A 26,929-nucleotide genomic window follows, 5' to 3' on the forward strand; every position below is an offset into this window, starting at 1 on the left:
CCACATATGTGCTTGCAGTCATAAATTTCACTTCTTTACCCTCTCTTATGCTTCATCTAGGCAACGAACATGTCATAATAGACTTACATAAGAGGCTATGCTTTCATTGAAACAGTACTGTTAAATTTTCAAACTCTAAACTATAAACCTTGTTTCAATATTAGAATGCCTGACTGATTTGTATCTGGTTAGGGGTGAAATAGACAAATGGCTGACTCCATGTTCTGTGTTTTTTTCTCCCAGAACTTGAAGAGTCCAGACAAAAATGTCCACCTTGGTGGTACAGATTTGCACACAAATTCTTGATCTGGAATTGCTCTCCATATTGGATAAAATTCAAAAAGTGTATCTATTTTATTGTAATGGATCCTTTTGTAGATCTTGCAATTACCATTTGCATAGTTTTAAACACATTATTTATGGCTATGGAACACCACCCAATGACTGAGGAATTCAAAAATGTACTTGCTGTAGGAAATTTGGTAAGTCTCTTATTGTGTATTATGTACTCATAGTTTCTCTTTTTAGTTGTCATCATTGTCATTTCATATTTTTTATGTCAGATGAATCTGCAGCCTCATAATTATGCATATCTAGAACTTTCCATATGAATGGATGTGTAGAGTCAAGTTTCTGGTTATGTCTTTTAAAATAATTGTGCAGTAGTGTTGAGGTCTATAAATAACAATACTATTTCTATAAAAGGTTACCATCTTGGGAGTTGATAATGATTTTTTCTGCAAGCATATTTCTTGGGAGCAACACTTAACATTTTTGGTTCTTTCTTATACCTTCCTAATTACATTGCTGCTTTCTTGTAAGTACACACCTCACATATTTTCAGAAAACCTATGGATATATTGCTTTGACATAATAGTGGTGAAGTGTTTGGGTCCTCAGAGTCCCAAAGACCTGTGTTTGAATGCTGATTCTGCATTATATGAGTGATATGCCCTTGGACAAATATTTTAACTCCATATTATTTAATTTTATCATTTATAAAATAATACTTCATTATAAAATGATAATTATTATTTATAATATAATTATAACTATATTTCATTTATCATATTGTTGGGAGGATTAAATACTTTCTACTTATTAGCCTGGCATATAGTAAATACACAATAAATTAAAGCTATCATCATAATCAACATCATTATTGTCAAAACTTCAAAGACTTAATGAAACAAGCTTTGAAAACAACTATTTTGAGAAACCAAAATGGTTGAACTGGACATAGAAGACTCAAGGATAGGCAAGAAGGTGATCAACAGACTTCTAGAAGATATAAGATCCAATTAGGAAAATTGATGCCAGAGTGATCTCTAAAACATACAGTGCTGGTCACACTAACTCAGGGTAAACAAAGTGCCGGTTTTTGACTGTAGATGTGAGGCAGGCACCAGTTCATTTTTAGGGCCAGAGAATCCCAGCTTATGACTCTTCATAAACCATGAATAACTTTGGGTATCTTTGTCAATGTCTATATAAGATAATTTTGCTTTTGCTGTGGTCCCAAACAAATTGATATTTGAAGACCAGAAGTTCTTTTCTGAGTCTGTCTTTTCTTCTAAATTGTCTACAAATATTCCCAGTTACAATGTTTTTCCCCATGTGTTCGCTGGGTTAGCATTCTTCTTCCCTTCTATTTATCTTTGGAAAAAGGCAGGAATATCTAGTTTCTAATTGTTGGTGGAGATCCAGATCTTGCAAATAAGTACCTTCTCACTGAGACGACTGCATCCCTGTGAACTCAGAAAGGATTTACCTGGTCACAGCTATTACCACAACCTCAAGTCCAGCTGCTCCCTGCCAATCTTCTTGATCCTGCATTATTTGAAAATTTACTCCTAAAGTTATAGACCTAAACGTTTCCCTTAGAATCTTCTTTGGTCAGATTCCTTGAGTCAAAGTGTACCCAAAGGATTCATTTCAGTGTTGCCTTTTTAAGTGAGTCCTTTGATACCAGTATCATGAATTAATGATATTTTGCAATGTACTTTTGTGTCAACGCTTTAGAAGTCTTAGTTTAGCTGCCACATTGTCAATTAAATACTTTTTTCTCTTCTGCTGATAAATCTTTAAAGAGTGGAGTGAGTCAACGTGTTCTTTATTACTCTAACAGTAGTCAGATCAGAAAAAAAAAAAAAAGACTGGCTCAAAATTTCAGTATCAATTTATGTTTTCTTTTTATCTTTTTCCAGAACAACTTTTTGACCCACATAAATTCTTTGAAAATAGCGACTGTGTCAATTACCAAATGTTTTACTCTTCTGAAATTTTAATGTGCTATTCTAAAATGCTGTCTAAAAATGATGAGCACTGACAGGACAGTTAGAGCTTTTCAACCTTTTGATGCTTATATGGGAGCCAGGGAGGAGCAATACCTCGTTTATAGGACTAAGTTAGATAAGAACGTCCATTTATAAAGTATTTAGCAAACTGTCTGGAACACAGTAAATGCGGAGCAAACAGTGATTATTATCATTGTGTTGATTTCCTATTTTCTAATATTAACAGAAAAACATTATTTTTCTCACTTAGGTCTTTACTGGAATTTTTGCAGCTGAAATGGTATTAAAACTGATTGCCATGGATCCATATGAGTATTTCCAAGTAGGCTGGAATATTTTTGACAGCCTTATTGTGACTTTAAGTTTAGTGGAGCTCTTTCTAGCAGATGTGGAAGGATTGTCAGTTCTGCGATCATTCAGACTGGTAAACATAAACTAAGGTTGCCATTATATTCTATAATAAAGGGGTATTTCTTTGGTTTTGCATTATTATTTAAAACTTTTGGGAATTTGAATCAAAAGGCAAGATTATATCTTGATATCTAGTAAAATAAAATCCATTCATTGACAAATGCACTTAAAGAACTAAAACCGCATGGATATTTTTACAATTTTTGAAGACATGCTCAATTCTAATTTGAAGTACACACTAATATAATATAAATATTTTCTATTATATTAATGTAGTACAATAATGTATTTCACAGTAAGAAGCTTGTGGCTTACAGAATTTCAATGATTATATGTTCATAACTTTATGAATTTGGTAATTAAGGATCAAATTGTTATCCCCCAAAACAATTGTTGTCTGATCTTAACAATATAAAAACAAATAAAGACTTTTTAAAGCACATTCCTCTAATATGCTAGATTTTATCTAAATGTCAGCATGAAAAAATATATAAAAGTATTAGAAAATAGAATTAAGGATAAATTATCAATTCTAAGAGAAATAATATCACAAATTATGATAAGAGGTTTCTATAGCAATCCTGAACTAAAAGTACATCGTTTCTTCATAACATGTGTTGTAATTTTTTGTGGCAAGTGGAACAAAATAACAGAGATATTGAAAATAGATGAAAATGAAAAATAAGAATATTTTAGCCAGATAATAATGACAATATTATAGGACTTAAAGTATGCTTTAAACTTAGAACAAAAATCAAGATTGGAAACACTGAAAAATTTTTCATAGTGATTAATATTAAACTTTATATTTGCTTTTAGCTCCGAGTCTTCAAGTTGGCAAAATCCTGGCCAACATTGAACATGCTGATTAAGATCATTGGTAACTCAGTAGGGGCTCTAGGTAACCTCACCTTAGTGTTGGCCATCATCGTCTTCATTTTTGCTGTGGTCGGCATGCAGCTCTTTGGTAAGAGCTACAAAGAATGTGTCTGCAAGATCAATGATGACTGTACGCTCCCACGGTGGCACATGAACGACTTCTTCCACTCCTTCCTGATTGTGTTCCGCGTGCTGTGTGGAGAGTGGATAGAGACCATGTGGGACTGTATGGAGGTCGCTGGTCAAGCTATGTGCCTTATTGTTTACATGATGGTCATGGTCATTGGAAACCTGGTGGTATGTAACCAGATGTTCATACATTTTAATTTCTCTGTGGAAATTATTTTGGGATGATGTGATCTATTATTTTTATAATTTTATAATTAATTATATCTAAAATTATTAATTGCAACAGAATAGTGATAATTTTAATACAAGAAAGAACAGGAAAGAGAACAAAATGTTGTATTAGTTTCCCTAGCCAAATAACCCATATTTATATTTTTCAAAATCACTGCCTATTCATTTAAAGGCAAAGCTTTCTTTTTCTCTAATTTTGAAAGTGATGGCATATGCTCTCTTGAAGCTATACTAGTAAATAAAATATAATTAAGTTAATAATAACAAAAATGAAGTTAATAATGGGCCAAGGCAAATGAAAGGACTGGTCCCGCACCTTATAGCCATGTATAAGACTAGCCTCTATAGCAAGGATCAGCACCTATGCCCAATAGACCAAAGCCAGTCTAATGCCTGTTATTGTGTGGCCCTGGGAGCTAAGAATGAGTTTTACGTTTTTAAGTGGTTAAAATAATCAAAAGAAGAATAAATAACACATACACATTATATGAAATTCAAATTTTAGTGTTCATAAATTTTATTCAAACATAGGAATGTTAATTCATTTACGTATCTTCTATGACTGCTTTTACATTACAGTGGCGGAGGTGAATAGCTGCTATAGAAATCCTATGCCCAATAAGGTCTAAAATATTTATCATTTGGCCCTTTACAGAAAAAGTTTTCCAACCACTGGCCTATAGCATCGCGTGGACATAGCAATCTGCCTACTTTTTGAATTAGTGTTTTCTTGGCTTGTACTTTTTTAAATTTTTTTCTTCCTTATACTGATTAGTGAAAACTTTCAAGCTTACAAGCAGGAGAAAATTGGGATAAAATGCTCTTCTATGAGCCACTCATCTCAATTCTCAAATCTGCCATGTTGACTTGTCTCAGTTGGTCAGCTTGACATCAAATCTCTCATCAGGTATCCAGAAGGTGGGATATGGTAACAGCCATATGGTAAGTGCCTTCACTTCCCACTGAGTTGAAAAAAATTACTAAAATATTGTTGTCCTTGTAACCACCATAAAAAGAGGATTCAGAAGTCAGGACAGAAACTTACATTCATCCAATCACACGCTAAATGATACTGTGCCAGACATACACAAAGGCATTTATGCAGCACAAATTCTAGATTTTTACTGCACAAAAAATATACATCATGGATTACCATTCTAAAATTGTTGATCACCCTCAAATTGTAGTAATAAATAAGCTTCCTAGTTTTATATAGCCTTGCAAATTCCTTCCAATATGGAATGAAATGCACATTCTCTTTGTTTCTTCTTCTCTGTTTTGTATTTATAAGCTCCAATAGCAGGATTTGCTTGTGTATTTTTTTTTTTTTTTTGAGATGGAATCTCGCTTTGTTGCCCAGGCTGGAGTGCAATGACACGATCTTGGCTCACCCCAACCTCTGCCTCCCAGGTTCAAGCAATTCTTCTGCCTCAGCCTCCTGAGTAGCTGAGACTACAGGTGCATGCTACCGTGCCAGCTGATTTTTGTATTTTTAGTAGAGATGGGTTTTCGTCATATTGGCCAGGCTGGTCTCGAACTCCTGACCTCAGGTGATCCAGCCTCCGTTGCCTCCCAAAGTGCTAGAATTACAGGCTTGAGCTACCACGCCCAGCCGTGCATTTCTTCTTACAAAATTTTGACATAAAATCATGAAATTGGGAAAGGTATAACTTGTGAAAACAGGCCACATCAAAGCCAATGATCACAAATAATTTAAGTGTTTATTATTTATTCAGGCAAATTCAAAGGGAAAGGCATTCCCTTAGCTCTCACCATACTATCCACTCAATATTTTTTAGTATCTTCTCTGTGAAGAGAAAGGTATTTAGGTATTGTTTAGATAGGAAGGCATTGTTTAGGTATTATTTAGGGTGGAAGACCAAAACCAGTTACCCTTGATCTAATCCTTGTTTTTAAGATGCTTATTAGGACACAGAAACGTGGAACACAAAAGTTATCAGACAAGGAAGAAGTGATGAGTTCTACCAATGAGGTTAAAATGAAATGCTTTTGACACTTAAAGAAAGAGTTCTAGATTGAGACTTAAGGGAGGTTTTTGAAGTGGGCCTTTGAACAATGGATAATATAATATTTGATCATGGACACTGGTGTGAGAATTATGTTTTCCTTTGAAAGGCAATATAGATTTATAGTAAAAAACAGAGGGGATATATTGGTGAGTGTTTCATTCATGTAGAATTAGTATTAATTAACTCATATTGTTATTCTTTAATTACTAATTCTTGGCAATGAAAGTATACAGAAGAAAATTCATAAAGTTGGTAACCAACTCTTGACTAATGGAGGAACTACCAATATCATAGAATTAAAATTTAAGGAAAAATATATATTCCTGATATAGTCTTCCACATTAGAGTTATAGGCTAAACTGGCTTCTCTTTTTTTATATTTCTCTAATTTATTCTTTTGGTCATTTTATTGCCAATTAATTGAAATGGTTAAGGACCATAGGTTTAGGAAAACATTTGGAGAAATAAGTTTTAGTTAGCTCGGGTCTATATCAGGAAACTTGTGAAGACCATTAATCAAAATGAGACTTTGAATCAAGTATACATTTTATTAATATTTCTTCTCTTGTTTAACATGATAATACAAAGATAATACAAATGGACTATATTTTGATTTGTGATACCCACTAGGTTATAGAAATATTAGAGACTTATGATTTTTGAAGGAAAGAAAGTTGTCACAGCAGCTGTTCTCAATGAAGTGAGAACCGCATGAGCCACTGCACCCTGTTAAAATGGTTTAACATTTGAACAGATTAAGGAGACTAAAGCAGTAAAATGGACCCTCAGATCTTCACCTATATTCCTATTAAAACAAATATACACAAACATGTATTTCATAGTGAAATATACTTTTTCGTTGACAACTGTTAAACCATTTCAGGGATTTTTAGCAATTAACAAAATTGTTCACTATGATTCCCAGACCACCCACCTCCAGAATTTTCTCCTAAATCGGACTTATTGAGACACACAGTTTTAACCTGCTCTCTTTACTTACATCTCAGAGAAATTGTTTTAGGTATGACCAAAATGAGGGATGAGTACCTTCTCTTCAGTTAGGTCTTACTTTGATTTTTAAAACATGGGGTAGATGATTTGGGCCATGGAAAGACTTACATCAAATGCCAATTCAATTTCCTTTTTTGTTTCCTGGATAAAACAATGTTTAAATATAATTTACATGTTTCTTGCCCTCTGTGAACTTTTTTTTTTTTTTTACAATGTTGAGTTCACCTGCACTTCTACTTCAGTGAGAAAAAGAAATAATTAACTCAAAAATAAGACTTTGCCTCAAGAGAATAGAAATTGTCCTTACCTTTTTTGTAATCTCTTCTAGGGCAAACATAATAGGCAATGAAGCCAGCCAATCATAATGCCATTATTGCATGTGAATCAGGTTCAAGGGGCAGGTCCTTTTCTGTGCTTTAAAAGTCACATTAAGTAGTATTCTAGCATACTTCTTGGACAGAATATTTTATTACAGGAATTTTGTAAGTATTATGTTTTCCATTTGTTGGAACAAGTGACATTTATCTTCTGGTAAAGTGAACAAAGATCTTTAGCACGAAAGAAAATAGTCACAATTGTTTTGTTCTACCTGTTTCTCGCAGGTAATAAAGAGTAATGACAGATGAATGCTGGGAGAGTTTTTTGGGTTCATAAAAGGGAACTTGACTAAGGAACTACTGCTACAGAAATGAACTTAGAAATGATATAATAATAATGGTGAGGGATCATTCTCTCTGCTCCCCGTGGTAATTCTTCCTGGGTATGGCTGACCCTCTGCTGCTGAGTCTGCAGGGGCTAGTCTAGGGATACAGTGATGAGGAGTCTACCCTCTCCTCTGTCTCTCTCATGTGGTCTTATCCGCATGTGAAAAGGTGCAGAAATCTTCGTTTCTGGTTTGTATTGTGGCCTATATTCGGAAAAGTGTACTTATTTTTTTTTTATATTTCCTGTCTCCCTATTTCTCTACCCCCTCTCCCCACCCTGATATAGGTCCTAAACCTATTTCTGGCCTTATTATTGAGCTCATTTAGTTCAGACAATCTTACAGCAATTGAAGAAGACCCTGATGCAAACAACCTCCAGATTGCAGTGACTAGAATTAAAAAGGGAATAAATTATGTGAAACAAACCTTACGTGAATTTATTCTAAAAGCATTTTCCAAAAAGCCAAAGATTTCCAGGGAGATAAGACAAGCAGAAGATCTGAATACTAAGAAGGAAAACTATATTTCTAACCATACACTTGCTGAAATGAGCAAAGGTCACAATTTCCTCAAGGAAAAAGATAAAATCAGTGGTTTTGGAAGCAGCGTGGACAAACACTTGATGGAAGACAGTGATGGTCAATCATTTATTCACAATCCCAGCCTCACAGTGACAGTGCCAATTGCACCTGGGGAATCCGATTTGGAAAATATGAATACTGAGGAACTTAGCAGTGATTCAGATAGTGAATACAGCAAAGTGGTAAGAATGCTTCATATACTTTGTGTTTCCTATTAACAATTAGTATGAAATGAATGAAAATTTCATATTTCCGTTGTCATAAGTTCTTCTTAACATTGCATATAGTGATGCATAGTTTTTGTGCGTGACTTTACACAACAGCTTCCTGAAGATTCATCTGGTAAAGTTTTCTTACTAGTTCTTAATAATTGATTTAATCTTACTTAGCTGTATGAGAAAGCACCAGGTATCTTTGAGCCTTCCCATCCTTCATCCCATGTTTCCTGTCAGTTGAAAAGTTACACACAGTTTCCCTCCACAGTGCCTGTATGAATCCACCTCTCCTTTTCATCACCTTTCCTTTGTACTCACTATTTTTTGCCTAAACCATTTAAAGCAGAGTCTCAACTGATGGCCTCTGCTTCCATTTTGCATTTACTCTAGTTTACTTATTTGATTAATTTCGCTTACGCAGATTCAGTCCCAATCATTTCACTCTCATGATGTATCCATGATCCGCAAAGTATCTCTCTCTCTCTCTTTTTTCTTTTCTTCTCCTTTTTTTTAAAAAATGGAGACAGGTCTCACTCTGTTGCCCAGGCTGGAGTGCAGTGGTGCTGTCATAGCTTACTGCAACCTTGAACTCCTGGGCTCAAGTGATCCTCCTGCCTCCACCTCCTGAGTTGCTGGGACTACACACCCATGCCACAACACCCAGCTAATTTTTTAAAAAAAGTTTGTAGAGACAAGGTTTCACTATGTTTCCCAGGCTGGTCTCAAACTACTGGACTCAGGCAATTCTTCAAACTTTGTCCCCAGTTGCTGAGATTACATGAGTGAGCCACCACGCCTGGCCATCCCCAAAGTCTCGAATTATGTACTGTGCACAAAGCCTTCGCACTATGGCCCTAACCAGCTTTGACCAGCTGTATCTCCTAGTGCTCACCCGTAGATTTTTACCTGTACCAAACCAATTTCCTTTTAGGCCATAAACACCCTCCACACTTTGCTTGGGATTTCCTTCTCCAGTCAAAATCCTTCAAGGCATCACCCTTGTATTTATCATTTATTAAATTGTTAATACTTAAATCACAGTTGGGTCAGGGTTAAATGAATTAACATGTTAATACATGTAAAACGTTTAGAACCATACTCAATGTTCTCAAAATGTTATTTATTTTATCTCTCCTAATTTCTCCCCAAATGGATGTAGTCCCTTCTCATTTTGAACCCCAAACAATTTTGTACCTCTTCCTGGATTCAGTAATCTTAAATTGTAATTTTTTGAGAAATTATGGTATGCATCAAATGGTACTGTAAATTCATTGAGAATAGGAACTCTTTAAAACCTTTTTTGTGCCCTCCTCTCCTACCCTTACCTGCATATTTCTAGTGAGTCAAGGTATGTATTAGTTGTATTTTTATGGTGAAATATAACAACCGTATTACAAACTAATTTTATGACATTGCTTTCAAGTCTTGAGGTATCATTTAAAAATAATCTTTTGTTTTCTCTAGCTCATGTTAGAAAGTAGTTGACAGATATTTACCAAATATCTTCTATCTCCTTAACTTACTAAGACTCCACCCTCCATGAATTTATAGTGGACTTGGAAAAAAAGTCCATGGTTATTATATGGAATAATCATGACTGATATATATATATATACGTATATATATGTATATATGTAAAATGCTGAGGAGGCTGAGGCATGAGAATCACTTGAGCTCCAGAGGTGGAGGTTGCAGTAAGCCAAGATCGCACTGCTGCACTCCAGCTTGGACTACAGAGTGAGACTCTGTCTCAAAAAAAAAAAAAAAATACATAAGATTAAATTAAATTAAAACAAAATAAAATAAAATGCTCTATACTTAATTGATTGAATACATGATTAAATAAATAAATCATGATATATGTTTCTATCTAGCCAAGGACATTTTTTCCAAGACGGTAGAGTAAGGAATAAAATATAGTCATCCCTCGATATCTATGGGCGAGTGGTTTGAAGGCTCCCCACAGAGACTAAAATCTGCAGATGCTCAAGTCCTTTATATAAAATGGCACAATGTTTACCATATAACCTACACACATCCTCTCATATGTACACTTTAAATTATCTTCAGATTACTTATAATGTAAAAGTAAATCACTGACACAACGTAAATATTTGTTTTACTGTATTTTTTATTTGTACTATTTTTATTGTTGTATTTTTATAGTTATTTTTTCCAATTATTTTCCATCTGTAGTTGGTTGACTCTACAGATGTGGGACCCAGGGATACAGACGGCCAGCTGTATTTTATTTGTATATTTTAAAATCTTCTACATGGAAGAAGTAATACTCCCAAAATTTTAAAAGTGCATTCATTTCAGCTTAAAGTTAGAAAATCAGATTCCATGTATGCCTTTTTAAGGAGCAGGCATCTAGGTTTAGTATCATATGGAAAGGGAAACTAACTCGGTCACCCGTTTTTTTCTAACTAACTCAGTCACGCATTTAAAGAAGATTAAAATTATAAACTCCAATTGCCTGGCAGACAGTTGCTCTCAGAATAAAACTTGGATTCTAGGTGTTAAAGCACTTCAGGAGCTGGGGAAAGTCAACCAAAGACTTTTGAAATTATTTCTTAACATTTATGAGGAATTATTTCTTTCCTGTTCATTTTTCTTTCGTTTAAAGCCAATGGCTGACCTTTCATGGATCTCCTTAGCTGCTGACAAAATTCTTATTCTTAGTATGTTGAGTTGTAACATTTTTAAGGGAACCTTATAGAACTTTCCATTTAGCACTTCATTTTCTAACTGAAAAAGCAGACTCATTAAAAGGAAGTGACTTTATTTACAGTTATAAAGCTAGAGTTATACAGTTACAAATCTAGAGTTATATAGTTATACAGTTATAAAGGCAGAGCCATGTCAAGAGTCCTAGTCTTGTGACTTATAGCTCAATGGAATTTCTACCTCTCTTGCCCTCTCTTTGTCCATTCGAAACGCAAAACAAACATTCCTATTGGACTTAATATTCAATTTGTCTCCCCTGGGGTATAAAGCCATGCAGCTATAGAATTTATATATCTGTGGCATGCAGATGAAGGTGTGTTGTCATAATGGTCAGCTATCTTTTATGGCTAGTGATTTTATTTGTATTTTGTAACTGAAATAGATTATTTTAACCATTCATAAAATTCCTCTGTCACTTATTCCATGAGCCCTTCCTAAAGAGTATGAAATCTAGTGCCCTATAAACTGAGTTGTCTAAAAATCATTTGATGTTAATATTCTAATATTCTTGATTTTCACTAATTTTTTTCTCATTACATAATGGTTATATCTATATGATAAAGAGTGTACATTCTTATTCTATTACATTTCTGTGGTATGCACAATTAAATATACAGGAGTTTGTGGCTACCTTAGAGGTTGTAGTAGCAGATACACAAGCTAGTATTTTTAAGTCATGTAGCATAGTGTTCGAATTAGCAAGCCATTTAAAAAAAGTTTTTGTTGTCATCGATTTCTGCATCATTATTATTACCTAAGAACTCAGGTTCTTAGTGCTACTGACTTCTAATTATGAGCTTTGAAAGTTTACCCTTCTTCATAAAAAATTCTCCATGACATATCTCAAAGTATGTCATCTTAAGTATAGACAAACCTACCTGAAAATATAAGAATTGAGAAATAATGAAGGTTCAAGATCTAAAGGAAATTTGTTTGATAAGATGTTAAGCTGTGGCCAACTATACAAACCTTACATCGAAGGTCTTTCTTTCCAGCCTCTTCAGATTAAAATGTTTCCAGTTTAAATTCTGTCATTGTTGTTTTGTTTTGTTTTCCCATTTGGATCACTAAAATAGTGTACATTTTATTTATTTGTCTAAAATGTCTTTAATCCTCCTATGCTAACTTTTCCTGCTCTAATTCTCATAATCTTCATCTCCCACTTGAGTTCCTAGAGTCTTGAACTGTGAATTCCCTCCTTTGCAACTTTTATTTTTTTCATATCTGAGATGCCTTTGAAATAGTGATGGTTGTGTTTGTGATGAGACTGGATGAGCCAAAGAGGCAAATTCGATTACCCAATAGAAAGTAACTCCTAATTTATATATTTATGTCATTAAGTCTTAGCCACTACCTTGGGATATGGTTAAGAATGCCACTTTTTAAGATAGAATATTCGCCTCAAATCTTAGCTTTTGATATGACCTTGAGCAATTTACAAAAACCTTTTTTCAGTTTATTTATGTGTAAAATAGATTGTAATAAAGATTACATGATTCTCATAATTAGATAAATGCCTATTGAAAAGTACTCAATGTACAATTATTGTAAGTATAGAATTGAGTGCTTACATCCACACAGTAAGTAGCTATTGGCTACAGATTGAATTTAAAAGAGATAGCATAATGAAGATCAGTGCTTCAGAATTTTAGTGTGTGAAAGACATACTTGGGGACTTTATTACAAATGCCTGTTCTGGATCATATCCTTTGAATTCTGTTTGCCTAAATTTGGATGCAACTTCAGAATCATTAACAATGTTTGCAGCAGCTACTGATCAATAGAGACTACTGTGAACAATAATACTCCAACAAATTGGAAAACTTAATGGAAATTAATAAATTACTCGATACATACAACTTGCCAAGATTGTATCATGAAGAAATGGAAAACTCAAACAGACCAGTAATGAGTAACAAGATTGAATCAGTAATAAAAACTCTCCTAGCAAAGAAAAGTCCAGGATCACATGGCTTCACTGATGAATTCTACCAAACATTTAAAGAAGAACTAATACTAATTCTTCTGAAATTATTCCAGAAAAATCAAAAGGAAAGGAATTCTTCTAAACTCATTCTACAAAGCCAGTATTACCCCAATACCAGAACCAGACAAGGACACACACACAAAAAGAAAGCTGGAGGCCACTACCCCTGATGAACACAGATGCAAAATGCCCCAACAAAATACTAGCAACTCAAATCCAACAGCCTGTCAAAAAGATTATTCACCATGCTCAACTGGAAATCGTCCCAGAGATGCAAAGATGTTTCAATATTTGCAGAACAATAAACTTTCTACATTATATCAACAGAATGAAACATAAAAACCATATGATCATCTCAATAGACAGAGAAAAAGCATTTTATAAGATCCAGTATCCTTTATTGGAGAAAAATTATCAACAAATTAAGTATAGGAGAAACATACCTCAATATAATGAAGGCCATATGTAACAAACCCACAGCTAACATGATATTAACCAGGGAAGAGCTGAAAGCTTTCTCTCCAAGATCTGAAATAAGACAAGGATGCTCACTTTCACTACTTTTATTCAACATAGTAATGAAGTTCTAGCCAGAGCAATCAGGCAAGAGAAAGAAATAAAGGACATTTAAATTGGAAAGAAGGAAGTCAAATTCTCTCTGTTTTTATATAATCTGATCTTAGATATAGAGAGTGCTAATGACCCCATGAAAAATGTATTAGATTTCATAAATGAATGCAGTAATGTTGGAGGACACAAAATCAACATGCAAAAATCAATATTTCTATATGTTAACAAATAATCTGAAAATAAATCAAGAAAGCAATCTCATTTACAATAGCTACAAAAATAAAATACCTAGAAATAAATTTAAACAAGGAGGTGAAATATACTTACAATGAAAACTATAAAATATTGGTGAGAGAAATTGAAGAGGACACAAAAAGGGAAAGATATTCCATGTTCATGGATTACCATAATTAATATTTTTAAAATGTCCATATTACCCAAAGCAATCTACAGGTTTAATGCAATCCCTATCAAAATACCAATGACATTCTTTACAGAAATAAAAAAAAAAGTCCTAACATTTGTATGAAACCACAAAAGACCCTAAATAGCCCAAGTAACCTGGAACAAAAGAACAAAGCTTGTGGCATCACACTAACTGACTTCAAAACATACTCTAAAGCTATAGTAACCAAACAGAATGATACTGACATAAAACAGACACACAGAGCAATACATAAGAATAGAGAGCCCAGAAATAAATCTACACATATACAGTCAACTGAGTTTTGACAAGGTTCCAAGTACCTATAATAGGGAAAGGACAGCCTCTTTAGTAAATGTTTCTGGGCAAACTGAATAGCCACATGCAAAGGAATGAAATTAGGCCTTTATCTCTTACTTTATACACAAGTCAACTCAAAATAGACTAACTACTTAAATGTAAGACTGAAAACTACACAACTATTAGAGAAGAAAAAAAACCAGGGGAAAGCTTCATGATGTTGTTCTAGGCAAGGATTTTTTTGGACAAAACCTCAAAAGCACAGGCAACAAAAGCAAATATAGACAAATTGGATTATATTAAACTAAAAAGCTTCTGCACAGCAAGGCAAACAATCAATAGAGTGAAGAGATAACCTACAGAATGGGAAAATAAATTTAGAAACTATGCATCTGATAATGGGTTAATATCTAAAACATATAAGGAACTCAAACAACAACAACAACAAAAACAAATAATTCAAAAATGGACAAAATACCTGAATAGATATTTCTCAAAAGAAGACATAGAAATGCCAACAGATAAATGAAACTATGCTCAACATCACTAATCGTCAGGGAAACGCAAATCAAACCTATACTGAGGTATCTCCTCACTCTAGTTAGAATGGCTACCATCAAAAAATCACAAGATAAGTGTTAAAAGGATATGGAGAAAAGGGAATCCTTACACACTGTGAGCATGTAAATTAGTACCACCATTATGGAAAGTAATATGGGGGTTCTTTAAAAAATTAAAAATAGAATTTTCATATGATCCAGCAGTCCCAATACTAGGTAAATATCCAGATGAAATGAAATCAGTATGTTGAAGAGATACAGTGAACATAGAATACTGTCCTCCTATATGTTTATTGCTGCACTGTTCACAATACCCAAGTTATCATATTAACCTAAATGATCGTAAATAGATAAATGCATAAAGAAAATGTACATAAGAAACATTGAATGCCATTCAGCCATAAGAAATAATGAAATCCTGTTATTTGTGGCAACATGGATGAACCTGGAGGACATGATGTTAAGTGAAATCAGCCAGGCACAGAAAGTCAAATATCTCACACATATGTGGAATCTAAAGGGTTGTCATAGAAGTAGATAGTAGAATAGTGGTTATCTGAGGATGGGAGGCTTGGAGGAGCGAGGTATGGGGAAAGACTGGTCAATAGGTACAAAGCTACAGTGAGATAGAAAGAATAAGTTCTGGTGTTCTGTTGAATAGTTGGATGACTAGAGTTAACCATAATGTGTTGTATATTTCAAAATAGCTAGAAGTTTTTAAACGGTCTCCTCACAAAGAAATGGCAAATGTTCAAAGCTATGGATCTGCTAGTTACCCTATTTGATAATTTCATCATTATGTATACATGTATCAAACTATCACATGTACCCCACAAATATGTACAATTATTATGTGTCAAAAATAATTTTTAAAATAAGTGATGCTAACTTAATCCCTAGCTTACTTGGATTCAGGTTTCTGAGATATTGTTTTCTTTATTCAGGGGCTATGGGTATGTTTCCCCTTTTGCTTGTTCAGGAACCTGCATTTTGAGCAAGGGGAAAAAACATCACTGACCTTTGATATCTCTCCCTCTCTTCTCCCTACCCAAAAACCCTCTCTTATGACCTAGCATCCTGGTTTCTCAATATAGTTCATGGAGAGTTTTCAGTGCTCTCCTAGTATAAGTTTTCAGGTTGGCAGGTTTCCTCACCCTGATAGACAGTTAAAAATATACTCCAGGAGCAAATCAAAATATTTTACAGTAAAACCTCTTATCAGAAAATAACCAAAGAGATGAGTTCAAACAAACGGTTTAGTCAAATATCTTAAACAGTTCTGAGGAAATAAATGGAAATAGAACAATAGCACTTCTCTGAAGATACAGTCAGTGTCAGAATCAAGAAAGACACACTGTTATCTCAAAGGTACCCATGAGAATAATACTCTTTTTCACTGTTTCTAAGAATGCAGGCACTGAACTGATGGCTCTTCTTAGAGTCAGCCTTCTCCTGAAGTGCAGTGAAGCCCTCCAAGCACACTCCAAACATTAACAACACTACACAGGCTTTTTAACCATTGGCAGTGAAGTGCTTCCTCATCATAAACCTTAAAGGAAGCATGAAATGCACCCATTCATCAATAAATATTTATTGCACCTTACTATGCTCTAAGCACTGTGCTAAGAATTGCTGAGGGAAAAAAGATCATGTTCTCACACAGCTGCAATAATTTAATATCTAGATTAACTTGAAAGTTAAAATATAAGGCCTCAGGGTCTAGATATATAAGATTGTGAGCTGATCCAAGGATGTATTAGTTTCTTACAGCTGTTGTAACAAATTAGCAAAACTCGGTGGCTTACCACAACAGAAATTTATTCCTTTGACAGTTCTGGAGGGTAGAAGTCTGAAATCAAGGTCTGAGCAAGGCCATGATTTCTCTAAAGGCTCTAGTAAGTATCCCCCTTTGCTGCTTTGTAACTTTGGAGGTTGTTGGCAATCCTTGCAGCTTGCAGCTGCATCATCCCAATCTCTAGCCCGGTACCCACAGAGTTTTCTCCCTCTATGTCTCTGTCTTTTCTTCTTGTAAGGACCCCAGTTATGTTGGATTTGGACCCACACAGTGACCTCATTCATCTTAATTGTGTCTGCAATTTTTTTGTGGAAATATGGTTTGTGACCATATTTCCAAATAAGATCACATTCAAACATGCCAGGGTTAGGACTTCAACATAACTTTTGGAGGATTACAATTTAACCCATAACAAAGAATTTTGACTTAGAAGACTGGATGGTTATTGATGCAATTAAGAATACACTGATGGAGGAGAAAATTGAGGAGGTAGTGGAAATACAGAGTTTAATTTGGTGGCACCATAAATTTGAACTACTTGCAGTACAGGCAGTGAACCTGAACAGGAGGTATATGCAAAGATAAATCTTAAGGAAAGAAGAAAAGTCAGAGTTGTAGATAGGTTGAGATTTTGTATGTTAACTTTTATTAATCACAGGATTGTGTAGGGAGTCAGTCCCCTGGGAAACCAATCCTGAGAGAGAAATCTGTTTGTTTAAGATTTACTGAGAAGTGTTTTTAGGAATGAAATGTAACATCTGTAAAAAGTGAGGCATGCAAAATTATTGGGCAGAGAGAGAAGTTGAACTGTTACAATTGCAACAGAGATTTTGGCTGATCCTATTGGCATCTCTGCTGCTGGGACGACCCTCTGGAGTAGTTCTAAAACAAAGCAAGAGGGTCAGGCCTTTCTTCTCCACAGCATTCATTGGATGCAGTCTCTTCCTTTACCCTTCCAGAGGAGAAGGGTATAACTTTGGGGGAAGCACCTCCCTTCTGCCACGATAAGGCCCAAAGAGGGACTCAGATGTGAGCCTTCAGCATCCAACACTTTTGGCAGCTGGGGGAATGAGCAGCTCACTGGAAAGCAGGATGTGGACAGTGCCTTACAGCATCTACCACATGACAACCATAGACAGCAGCTGAGAACTGTAGATCAAACACATTTGAGAGGTGGATGCAAAAGAAGAAAGCAAACACACACACACACACACACACACACACACACACACACACACACAGATAAAATGTATACAGTAGCTCCTTTACACATATTATATAATTTTCCTCTTTGTGACCTCCTTAGGAAGTAAATATAATTCATCTATATTTTCAGATGACTGAGATTCTAAAAGATTAAGAAAAGATTTGGTTAGTCACGGATGTGTCTGGGGGTCGTTTTCAATTTAAACCCCAAGCTTTAATCATTATACTACATGCCATAGAAAGGCAAGAAAATGAGTAGTAATATAATTGTTTTCTGCTATACCTCTGTAATGGTGTAATTCAGGATGAAATTTTCTGTTGTAATGGTATTGTACATTTGCTGATTCATTGGGATTCTGATATTGTGCTTCTAATCCGCCTTAATGCTGACAGATTAGGTTATAGTCTACCTTGGTAATAATGTGTGATTTTTATATTTTAAGTGTTTAAATTTGTTTCTTCAAAACTATCTTACTCCTTTTATTGAAAAGTAAAACTGATTTTACTTCTAGAATATATTTCTTTCTCAAGATTACATAACTCTTTCCTTTCCATTTATTCAATATTAAATGCATATTTTATATATTATAGTATTTCATGTGTATCTGTATATTTATTTGTGTGTATATTAATGTGTATCTATTTTTTCATGCAAATTATTGATAAATATGACAAACTCATCTAGACCAAATTCAAGTTCTTGTGGCTTCTGCCTGATATATTCATTCTTCTCTGGTGAAAGCCTTGCTGAGGTAACTATTAGGTTCTTAGGGCTACTAAGACTTATCCAGCTCTCCCTGGCTTGTTGATGAAATTGGCAAGTGACTCAGAAATATCACTAAAGTCCAGATCATTGCCTTTAAAGCATCTCCTTTGTCATGACTTATTATGTTATTACAAAAAAGTATTAAATCAATTTGGCATAATTTTTTCTACACATCACTTTGCTCTCTTTGAACCTTTGTGTTCTCTCAGGACAATGTATTAAGTAGAATTGATTTATTATTATATTATCTTTCACATTAAAGCTGTATTAAGGGCTATGGAGTACACTTACTGCCACATCAAGGTACACATGTTAAGATCTTAATTATTTGAATAAACCTATTTTACTTAAGGGTACAGGGGTAATCCCCATTTTTTTGTATTATGTTATTTTTGGCTATTTACAAGTCAGGACTCTGTTTAACGGCATGCAACAGAGACGTAACTACATCAGCATAACTGGAGAGAACATTCTGTTTTCATATTTTAAAACATCCACAGATCAGCAGTCCACATGGCCTCCATGTCCTAGGCTCCATCTCTTCTCCCTTCTGCCAGTCTTCACAATGTGTTTTTTCTTCTATATTAATGCCTATGATTAAAGGTGACTGTTCCACCTACAGCTTTATATCCAATACCCATGTAGGAAACAGAAAGAAATAGAAAGAAGCAGAAGTAATGACTGTCCCACTTGTCTGAGGAAAGGCAAAACTTTCCCAGAGATCCTTACCCAACTTTGGCTTATGTCTTATTGGCAAGAACAGTGTGACATGGCCACCCCTAACAACAAGGTAGCCTGGCCGAGGAAGGACATTTATCTGGACATATTGCTACCCTGAATAAAATCTGGATTCTCTCAGTAAGATACCTTGGAAGGTATTAACAAGGTCAGACATGCTTCTCCAATATTACTACTGCTAGTAATTATTATTATTCCTTTATGAAAATGTCAAAAGAATTGAAGGATGGTAATTTTCTATTTTAAGAGATGCAGTTACTAGGCATAATTTGGAATAATATGCATCAATTGTAATGTTATACTTTGAAACATATCGTATAAAATTACCAAGAAACAAAAGTTAATTTTTATTTATTGAATTAGAAAATATATATGAAAATAAGACTATATCAAGTTAAATAATAAAAAACTAAATATCCAACCATTTTTAATATGCAAAAACTACAAATCTCTTGTGGCTCAACATAATACAAAGGCATAAGTAAAATATAAACTTTATTCTACCTGTATAATCTTATTTCTTAATTACATAAATATTATGTTACTGAACACAGATATTTTATTCATTTCTTTTATTTGTGCATAGTAGAGAACACATTAAAATTTTCTATGACTGTCTGCCCAGAATTATAATAGGCATAGAGTTTTTCTCTCCTAAATTACACTCATGAAATATTTTTGGCCCCCTATAAATATTGAGTCCCCCAAAAACCACACTAAAAACTTCATGTACTTCAAAGGTAAAGGATGACTGATCATTGACAACAAAAAGTATACAGTCTAATACCTTGCACCTTAGGTAAATATACAAAAAATTATAACACAGAACAAAGCAAAGCACAATCCGTAACAGGACACTAAACTAGTCCATTGAGGATGCATTGAGTAAGGGGCTATATCTGGCCGACTTCACATGAAAGGAGGTGGCACTTAGACCAGACCTTACACTATGGAGAGAATTTCACTGGGCAGATGTGGTACAGAAGGAAATCTCAGGCAGAGGAACAAGCATTCATATTGTTCACCTGATTCACTCATTCATTCGTCTATCCACCCATTCATCTATTCAGTGTTCAGTTTACAAAGTCATCATCTTTGGAGAGACTTAAATACGCTTATTATTATGAAATGTAGTCATTTTGTTGAGCTGATAAAAAGTTGTTTCAATATTTGCAGTTCCCAAAGTTAAATATTTAATGTCCTTTTACTGTGTGGTAGTTTTAATTACATTGTTATCAAGACTTTCTCTCTTTAGATTTTTAATCAAAGTTTTAGATTTACGTTCTGCTTATTACTGCACTTTAGAGAATATAATAATCTTTTAAAAATGCATTTGACCTTGAAAGATTTAGGGATTGGTTACAGTTATGCTGTTGGGTAAAATTGGCATTTGATTCTATTTTTTATGCATACATTTTTTTAAAAGCACTCTTCTGTAGAATTGCACTTAGACCATTTCTTTTTTTCAGGTTGTTTCCAAAGAATTTGAAAAATCTTTCCATCTTCATTGGATTTGTTTACATGCCTAAAAACAATGAAATATTTGTCTGACATATTCAAATCAATGTGTCTTATTCTTTATATTTTGATGAATTTGGAAACTTCACTTTTTTGCAATGCTGTTTAAAATGTCAAAATTAATTAAATAAGAATAAAAGTCAATCAAGAAATGCTAATTTTAGAATATGCTTTTTAAAGCTGCATACTCTTACTCCCACCTCACCCCCTATACTGAGAATCACTTATATTTAAATGTTGCTTGCATTTAAGGAAAAATAGAATGCAAAACATTGCATTAGCACATTATAGTATTTAAATACAATTTTTAAATAGTAGAATTATGTAACTGTTTAATTGTTTTTAAGTCTGTTGAATGACATTTAATCTTACTGTGATTCAAATATATTGCTTAACGTTGAGTATATAGCATGTACTTTCAAATATGTAACTAATTTCTACTTACAGGTATATGACTTTAAACATTTTAAAACACAGTTGACTAAATTCTTTCCTCATGCTGCATTTCTAAAATTCAGTACCTAACCTTCTTCTCACAGGGGTAAAATCAAACTGGATCAATCAAGGATGCAGCTCTGTGCTTTTAACCAGGCAGAGACATATGTCACCACTTTTACACAGGTTACCTAAAAAAATCATACATACGATATTTTTTCAATGTCTTGCATGCTGTTCAGCTACAAAATCTTTCTGCCTGACCCACTGCAAGAAAGTAGAAACATATATAGTTGTTCAATAGATAAAGTGACATCACAACATGTCACCAGGCAATTTGATTTTTTTTTGTGATTCTCTTGATGACTTCTTTGATATAACCTTCATGTGCTTAAGTGATTTCAAGTGCATGATCTGTAGATTTTTATTGAATTGATTATAAAGGTAAAATGCAGAATGTAACAGTAGCCATTGAAGCAACATTTAATTTGAAAACCTCTATCAACTTCCCTTCCTGATTTAATCTACATAAAAATATAGAGAGATGTATATCACATTAAATTGTCACAAATTAAGTAGATCAAAACTCTAAAAAATTGTGGAAGAAATGTTTCTGGCATAAATATAAAATCTCAGAGCAGGAAAAGATCATTGTAATTCTAGCTGTGTATTTATGGATAAGCAAATTGAGACTCATGCTTTCTTAGTACACATCTAGAAAGTTGGGGTCAGAGCCAAAGTACCCTGCTTCTAGTATAAACTTTGAATACATTTTGAAATGGTTTTATGCACTGTTAGTTATGGGACTTTATTTTTTTAAATCAACTCAGCAATTAACATTTGATTTTATTTGCTCCTATATAAAACGCATCAGTTAAAAGTCGATAGGCCTTGCCTATGAATGAATAAGTGATGTGTTCAAAATGTTTAATTTTATTCCAGAAGTAATATTACTCATTGATAAGAATAAGTTTCTGATTATATACATCATCCGATCAGTCTCTAGAAACTAAGAGGTTTAGATAGAGCATATTATAAATCCTATCTATCAATAACACATAGAACACTTTTACTGAAATTAGATACAGATTAATATGTATTGCCTTATTGAATATTTCTAAAATGTATTAAAAATACATACTAAGATATATTTTAATTTTAGCATACTTTGTTGAATGACTGAACTTTAATAGTTCTGGGATGGGGGCAGGAATCTCTGCCAATAAGAATCTTGACTCCTTTTTATAATCTAGTTCATATTTTGAATTTCTCTGTCATTGTTGAGGTGTTTGTATTATTGTTATCTATTGTGCAATGATGAAAGCAAAACTTTATCCTGAAATTGACACACCCTAGGGATAATATTGCTAACAGTTTCAAATGAAAAATTAGTTATTTTAGTGTTCCAGTTTATTCGAAGATAATTTTAAAGGTGGCCTAAGTAAAATATATATTTTTCTATTTCAAATTTGGTGGGGATTTAGAGGCAATATTCTCATAGAAAACTATTTTATTCCAGAATATGATGAATTTTCTTCAACTAGAGCCTAAATAAGGATGCATATACACCCAATATTATCTATATAGGTATAGATAAAACATAATTTTTGAGAAAGCTATTTCTAGAAATATATATACATGCATAGACATATAAACATATGCATATATATGTTTTGAAGTCATAAATTATTATTACTTTTTTGCCAAGCTATTAGAAAGATGAGGTACATGTTAATGAATGGCCATCCTCTTAATCAAGAAAAAAACTGAATATTCAGTTAAGAATGACTTGAAATATGGCACTTTAGCAAAAGCTGCCTACATAAAGGATACAGTTATTTTATCCATGTAAAATTTCTATTTACATTATATTTTCAATATTAGAAATCCACGTTTAAAAAGCTAGTAATTATTCCATTCATTAAAATTCACTTCTCCTTGCCCTCCTTCATTGTGGGTGGTATTAGTGGTTAACAGAAATGATTCAGGTATCTAGGTAGCTTACTTTGTGTTTGTCATTCTTGTTTGTTTTAAAATTATAGATAATATTTACGAAGCTTGAGTCTGAGTATCTACACTTTGCCTTTATGTTTGCTAAGGTTCCAATCCTTCTTTACCTACTTGTTGCATTTTTTTAAGCTGGCATAAATAGCAAAATTGTTTAAATGTTTGCTTCTAAAGATTTTAAGACACTCTGACTTGACCCAGCTGCTTTCTCTGCAAACAGTATAGCAGTTCTGTGACAGAGCACAGAGAGAGCCCTTGAATATCAATGGCCACTTTACACTCCTAGCTCTTACTAGTAAACGCTTCTGTTCTTTTCATTAGAAAGATGCTTCAAGATGATACTATAGGACCTGGCTGAGAAATCTGTAGCCAGTTCAGCCTTCTTATATGGCCAACTGTTGGTGCTTTTATATGATTTCTTTATATTCATATCTTATCATTTAGTCACCTAAGTTTTCATGTTATCGGATAGAAAGTGCCCTAGGTAGAAGATTCTGAGAAAAGAAGAGCTCTCCGTGAAATCATTGGTTTTATTTTGAATTTCTCTGGTGGTGGCTGACATTTGACCTCATTATTTCACCAGCAGAATACTACATACTATGTTGACCTTGTGATGGAACTGTGTGTTTCATGCTGAATGAGTAGCTTTCCCTCCCAGAGCCTACACAGTATTTCTCTGCTAGCAATAGACAAGAGAAAAATAGGAAAGGAAAAAAATGGTTTTCTTGCCCTTTTTTTAAAAAAAGAGCTAAAGTTTTAGTTGTCCATAATTAGAATGTGAGCCCAGAATTTATTGCAACTAGTTAATAAACTGACAATTTTCTGCTAAATTAGTGGAAGTAATATGAAAACTTAGATTACAGAAGAAAATACAGTTGAGTTTTACACTGATCAATAATATCTGGAGTATTTTTAAATTATTTCCATTTTTTCCTGAAATTCCTGAGCTTCAGTGATTTTTTAACTTGAGGCATTACCTTTTAAAAAGAATCTTGAGAAATTTCATATCAAAAAAAAGATTGTAGAGACCTCGAGGGGCTGAGAAATCTAAATCATGTTAAGAAATGTGATTACACTTAACATGAAAAGCACAAATAGTTGTATCAATAATATTAATGACCTCCAATTTTAAACACTCTATAAGAGGATAATGTTCACATTTCTCCAAAAGGAAAAAATAAAGGCCCTGAATGATTGCAAAAGAGAAGAAAGGTTATTTTGGTTCTACACCAGAAGAGAGTATTTAAACTTCTAGTTGTCCTGTAACATAATGGGAAACTTGGAAAATATTGGACTCTCATGCCACATAGTAACTATGTGTGGAATTCTTCTCAAAGGGTCCTTTGATCCTTTAATTGAACTTTACTATTTTACTCCTTAATGATTCAAGAACACAATTATAGATATTGACTGTAAAACTACATAGTTAAAAGATGGATAATAGTAACTTGAAACTAATTTTTATTTTATTTTATTTTATTTTATTATTATACTTTAAGTTTTAGGGTACATGTACACAATGTGCAGGTTTATTACAAATGTATCCATGTGCCATGTTGGTGTGCTGCACCCATTAACTCGTCATTTAGCATTAGGTATATCTCCTAATGCTATCCCTCCCTCCTTCCCCCACCCCACAACAGTCCCCGGAGTGTGATGTTCCCCTTCCTGTGTCCATGTGTTCTCATTGTTCATTCCCTTTTAAAATGTCTTTCTTGCTTATTAACAGATAATGGAGCTTAGTTTACCACTAATGTCTGCCATAATTTTTTTTCTCTTTTATACCCATCTCCTCCTTTTGATTTGCTTCTCTCAACTTTCTTACTGTCTTTTGTGAGTATTTTAAGGTTCAGGTGAAATAACCATTCTAGGCTCTGCTCCTTAAAGAATATCTTTTTTTGTTGTGTGAAGCAAACAGTTTATAGTATGTACTTTACATGTAACATTTTTCAATTCTTTTCGGCATCAATCATTCTCTTTGAGTAAGGTTTTTGTTGAGTTCTGTGTTTTGTACAGTGCTGCTATGTGTTTGATAGTTTCTTCTTTTGAGCGTTAGATTATCAAATCATTAGACATTCCTACCTCACACCTCTTGGAACAATAAATAACTAACTAGCATTAACCACCATCCATGATAGCATGAAATAGGCTTACATCCTTAATGTTTATCTTAGGAAATGCCAGTGATAAATTTGTAAGTGAACAACTTAGGACATGTTCTAATATGATACATATATTTTTAACATAATTTCTACTCAAGCAGTGTAGTAGAAAACACAGCTTCAAGGCAATCAAAGGGAAAACCATGAAGAATAATAAAGCTTTTAATTTGGACATATTTTCAGTAATTGAAAAGGAGCATCTTAAATAGCTACATAAGTTTATAATCAAGATAAGGATTGTTTCACAGCTATAGTGTTGTATAGATGCACACTGAAAAATATGGAAAGATCTCTCTCTCTCTCTTTTGATTACCTCAAGGGGGTTGAATCAAGGAGACAGTGGAGGGAACTTTTATTTTGCACTGTAAATACTATTATACATTTAAAATGTTTGAGTCAACTATATCACTTTCATAATTTTAAAAAGACACTTTTAGAAAGCACTTACAGTCAATATCATATTATTCAATAAAAAGGGAGGAATGCTAATTATGGTACACTTCTGATTCCTAATACTAGTGAGTCCACCTTCTTGATCCTATGCTTATATTTATATTTATTTTATTTATAAGTAGACTGCCAATGATAAAAAAATGATATTTCCATTTTATTAGAAATCAAATCCATGTGAAAATTACATAAGGTCCTATTTATAATAGCAAAAGAAATTTTTTTCATACTAAAGCATTTATTTCACTTCTCTAATATAGTATAGTCATTCTTTCATTTCCAAAATTACATGGAAAACTAAACAACAGATGATTGAGTTTAAAGAAATGAAGATAATGTAGAAATTAATCATATAAAATAATACGAATAATTGATATGATCTTCCTTGTATAGTAAAAAACATATATTCAAAGTACTTAAATATGGTGATGCCTACTGTGAGAATTCAATATATTTCACCGCAGGAAAAAAGAACTTTATTATATATATCAGCCTTTCTATATAAAGTTATTCTCTTAGAACTCTGCTAAAGAAGCTTATACTGTAGCAAGCATAGATTTCAAAGGCTGAATTGATTAGAACTGTCTATATTGCTAAAGCATGCATATAAATATTTAATTTTATATACAGTATTGAAATAGTTACTGTTTGAATACTTAATGCATTCCCAAGAAAACATTGAATGTCTAAGAATCTATTAGCCATAATAATTTGGCTGTAAATACAAATTAATTAATAATAGTTCATGTTAAATATTTTGATAATTTCTATCCCATTGAACAATAATATTGAA

General features: G+C 33.4%; 1 protein-coding gene and 1 long non-coding RNA gene across 6 annotated transcripts in view; one reads left to right on the forward strand and one right to left on the reverse strand.

The window, feature by feature from the left end:
* The window catches only part of SCN9A (sodium voltage-gated channel alpha subunit 9), a 178,766-nt gene that overhangs the window by 93,724 nt on the left and 58,113 nt on the right, over nt 1–26,929 (forward strand). For all 5 annotated transcript variants that reach the window (XM_032755528.1, XM_032755524.2, XM_032755526.2 and 2 more), the window contains exons 14-17: nt 244–482; nt 2,548–2,721; nt 3,528–3,884; nt 7,979–8,455. In XM_032755528.1, the coding sequence (XP_032611419.1) occupies nt 244–482; nt 2,548–2,721; nt 3,528–3,884; nt 7,979–8,455 (1,247 nt within the window). The remainder of the gene's footprint in view (nt 1–243; nt 483–2,547; nt 2,722–3,527; nt 3,885–7,978; nt 8,456–26,929) is intronic.
* The window catches only part of LOC116810717 (uncharacterized), a 241,829-nt gene that overhangs the window by 20,960 nt on the left and 193,940 nt on the right, over nt 1–26,929 (reverse strand). The window contains exon 8 of the long non-coding RNA XR_004370360.1: nt 3,620–3,779. This is a non-coding gene — a long non-coding RNA (uncharacterized LOC116810717). The remainder of the gene's footprint in view (nt 1–3,619; nt 3,780–26,929) is intronic.

This window comes from Hylobates moloch, unplaced genomic scaffold (genome assembly GCF_009828535.3).
Source record: "Hylobates moloch isolate HMO894 unplaced genomic scaffold, HMol_V3 SCAFFOLD_1, whole genome shotgun sequence".
Lineage (NCBI taxonomy): Eukaryota > Metazoa > Chordata > Mammalia > Primates > Hylobatidae > Hylobates > Hylobates moloch.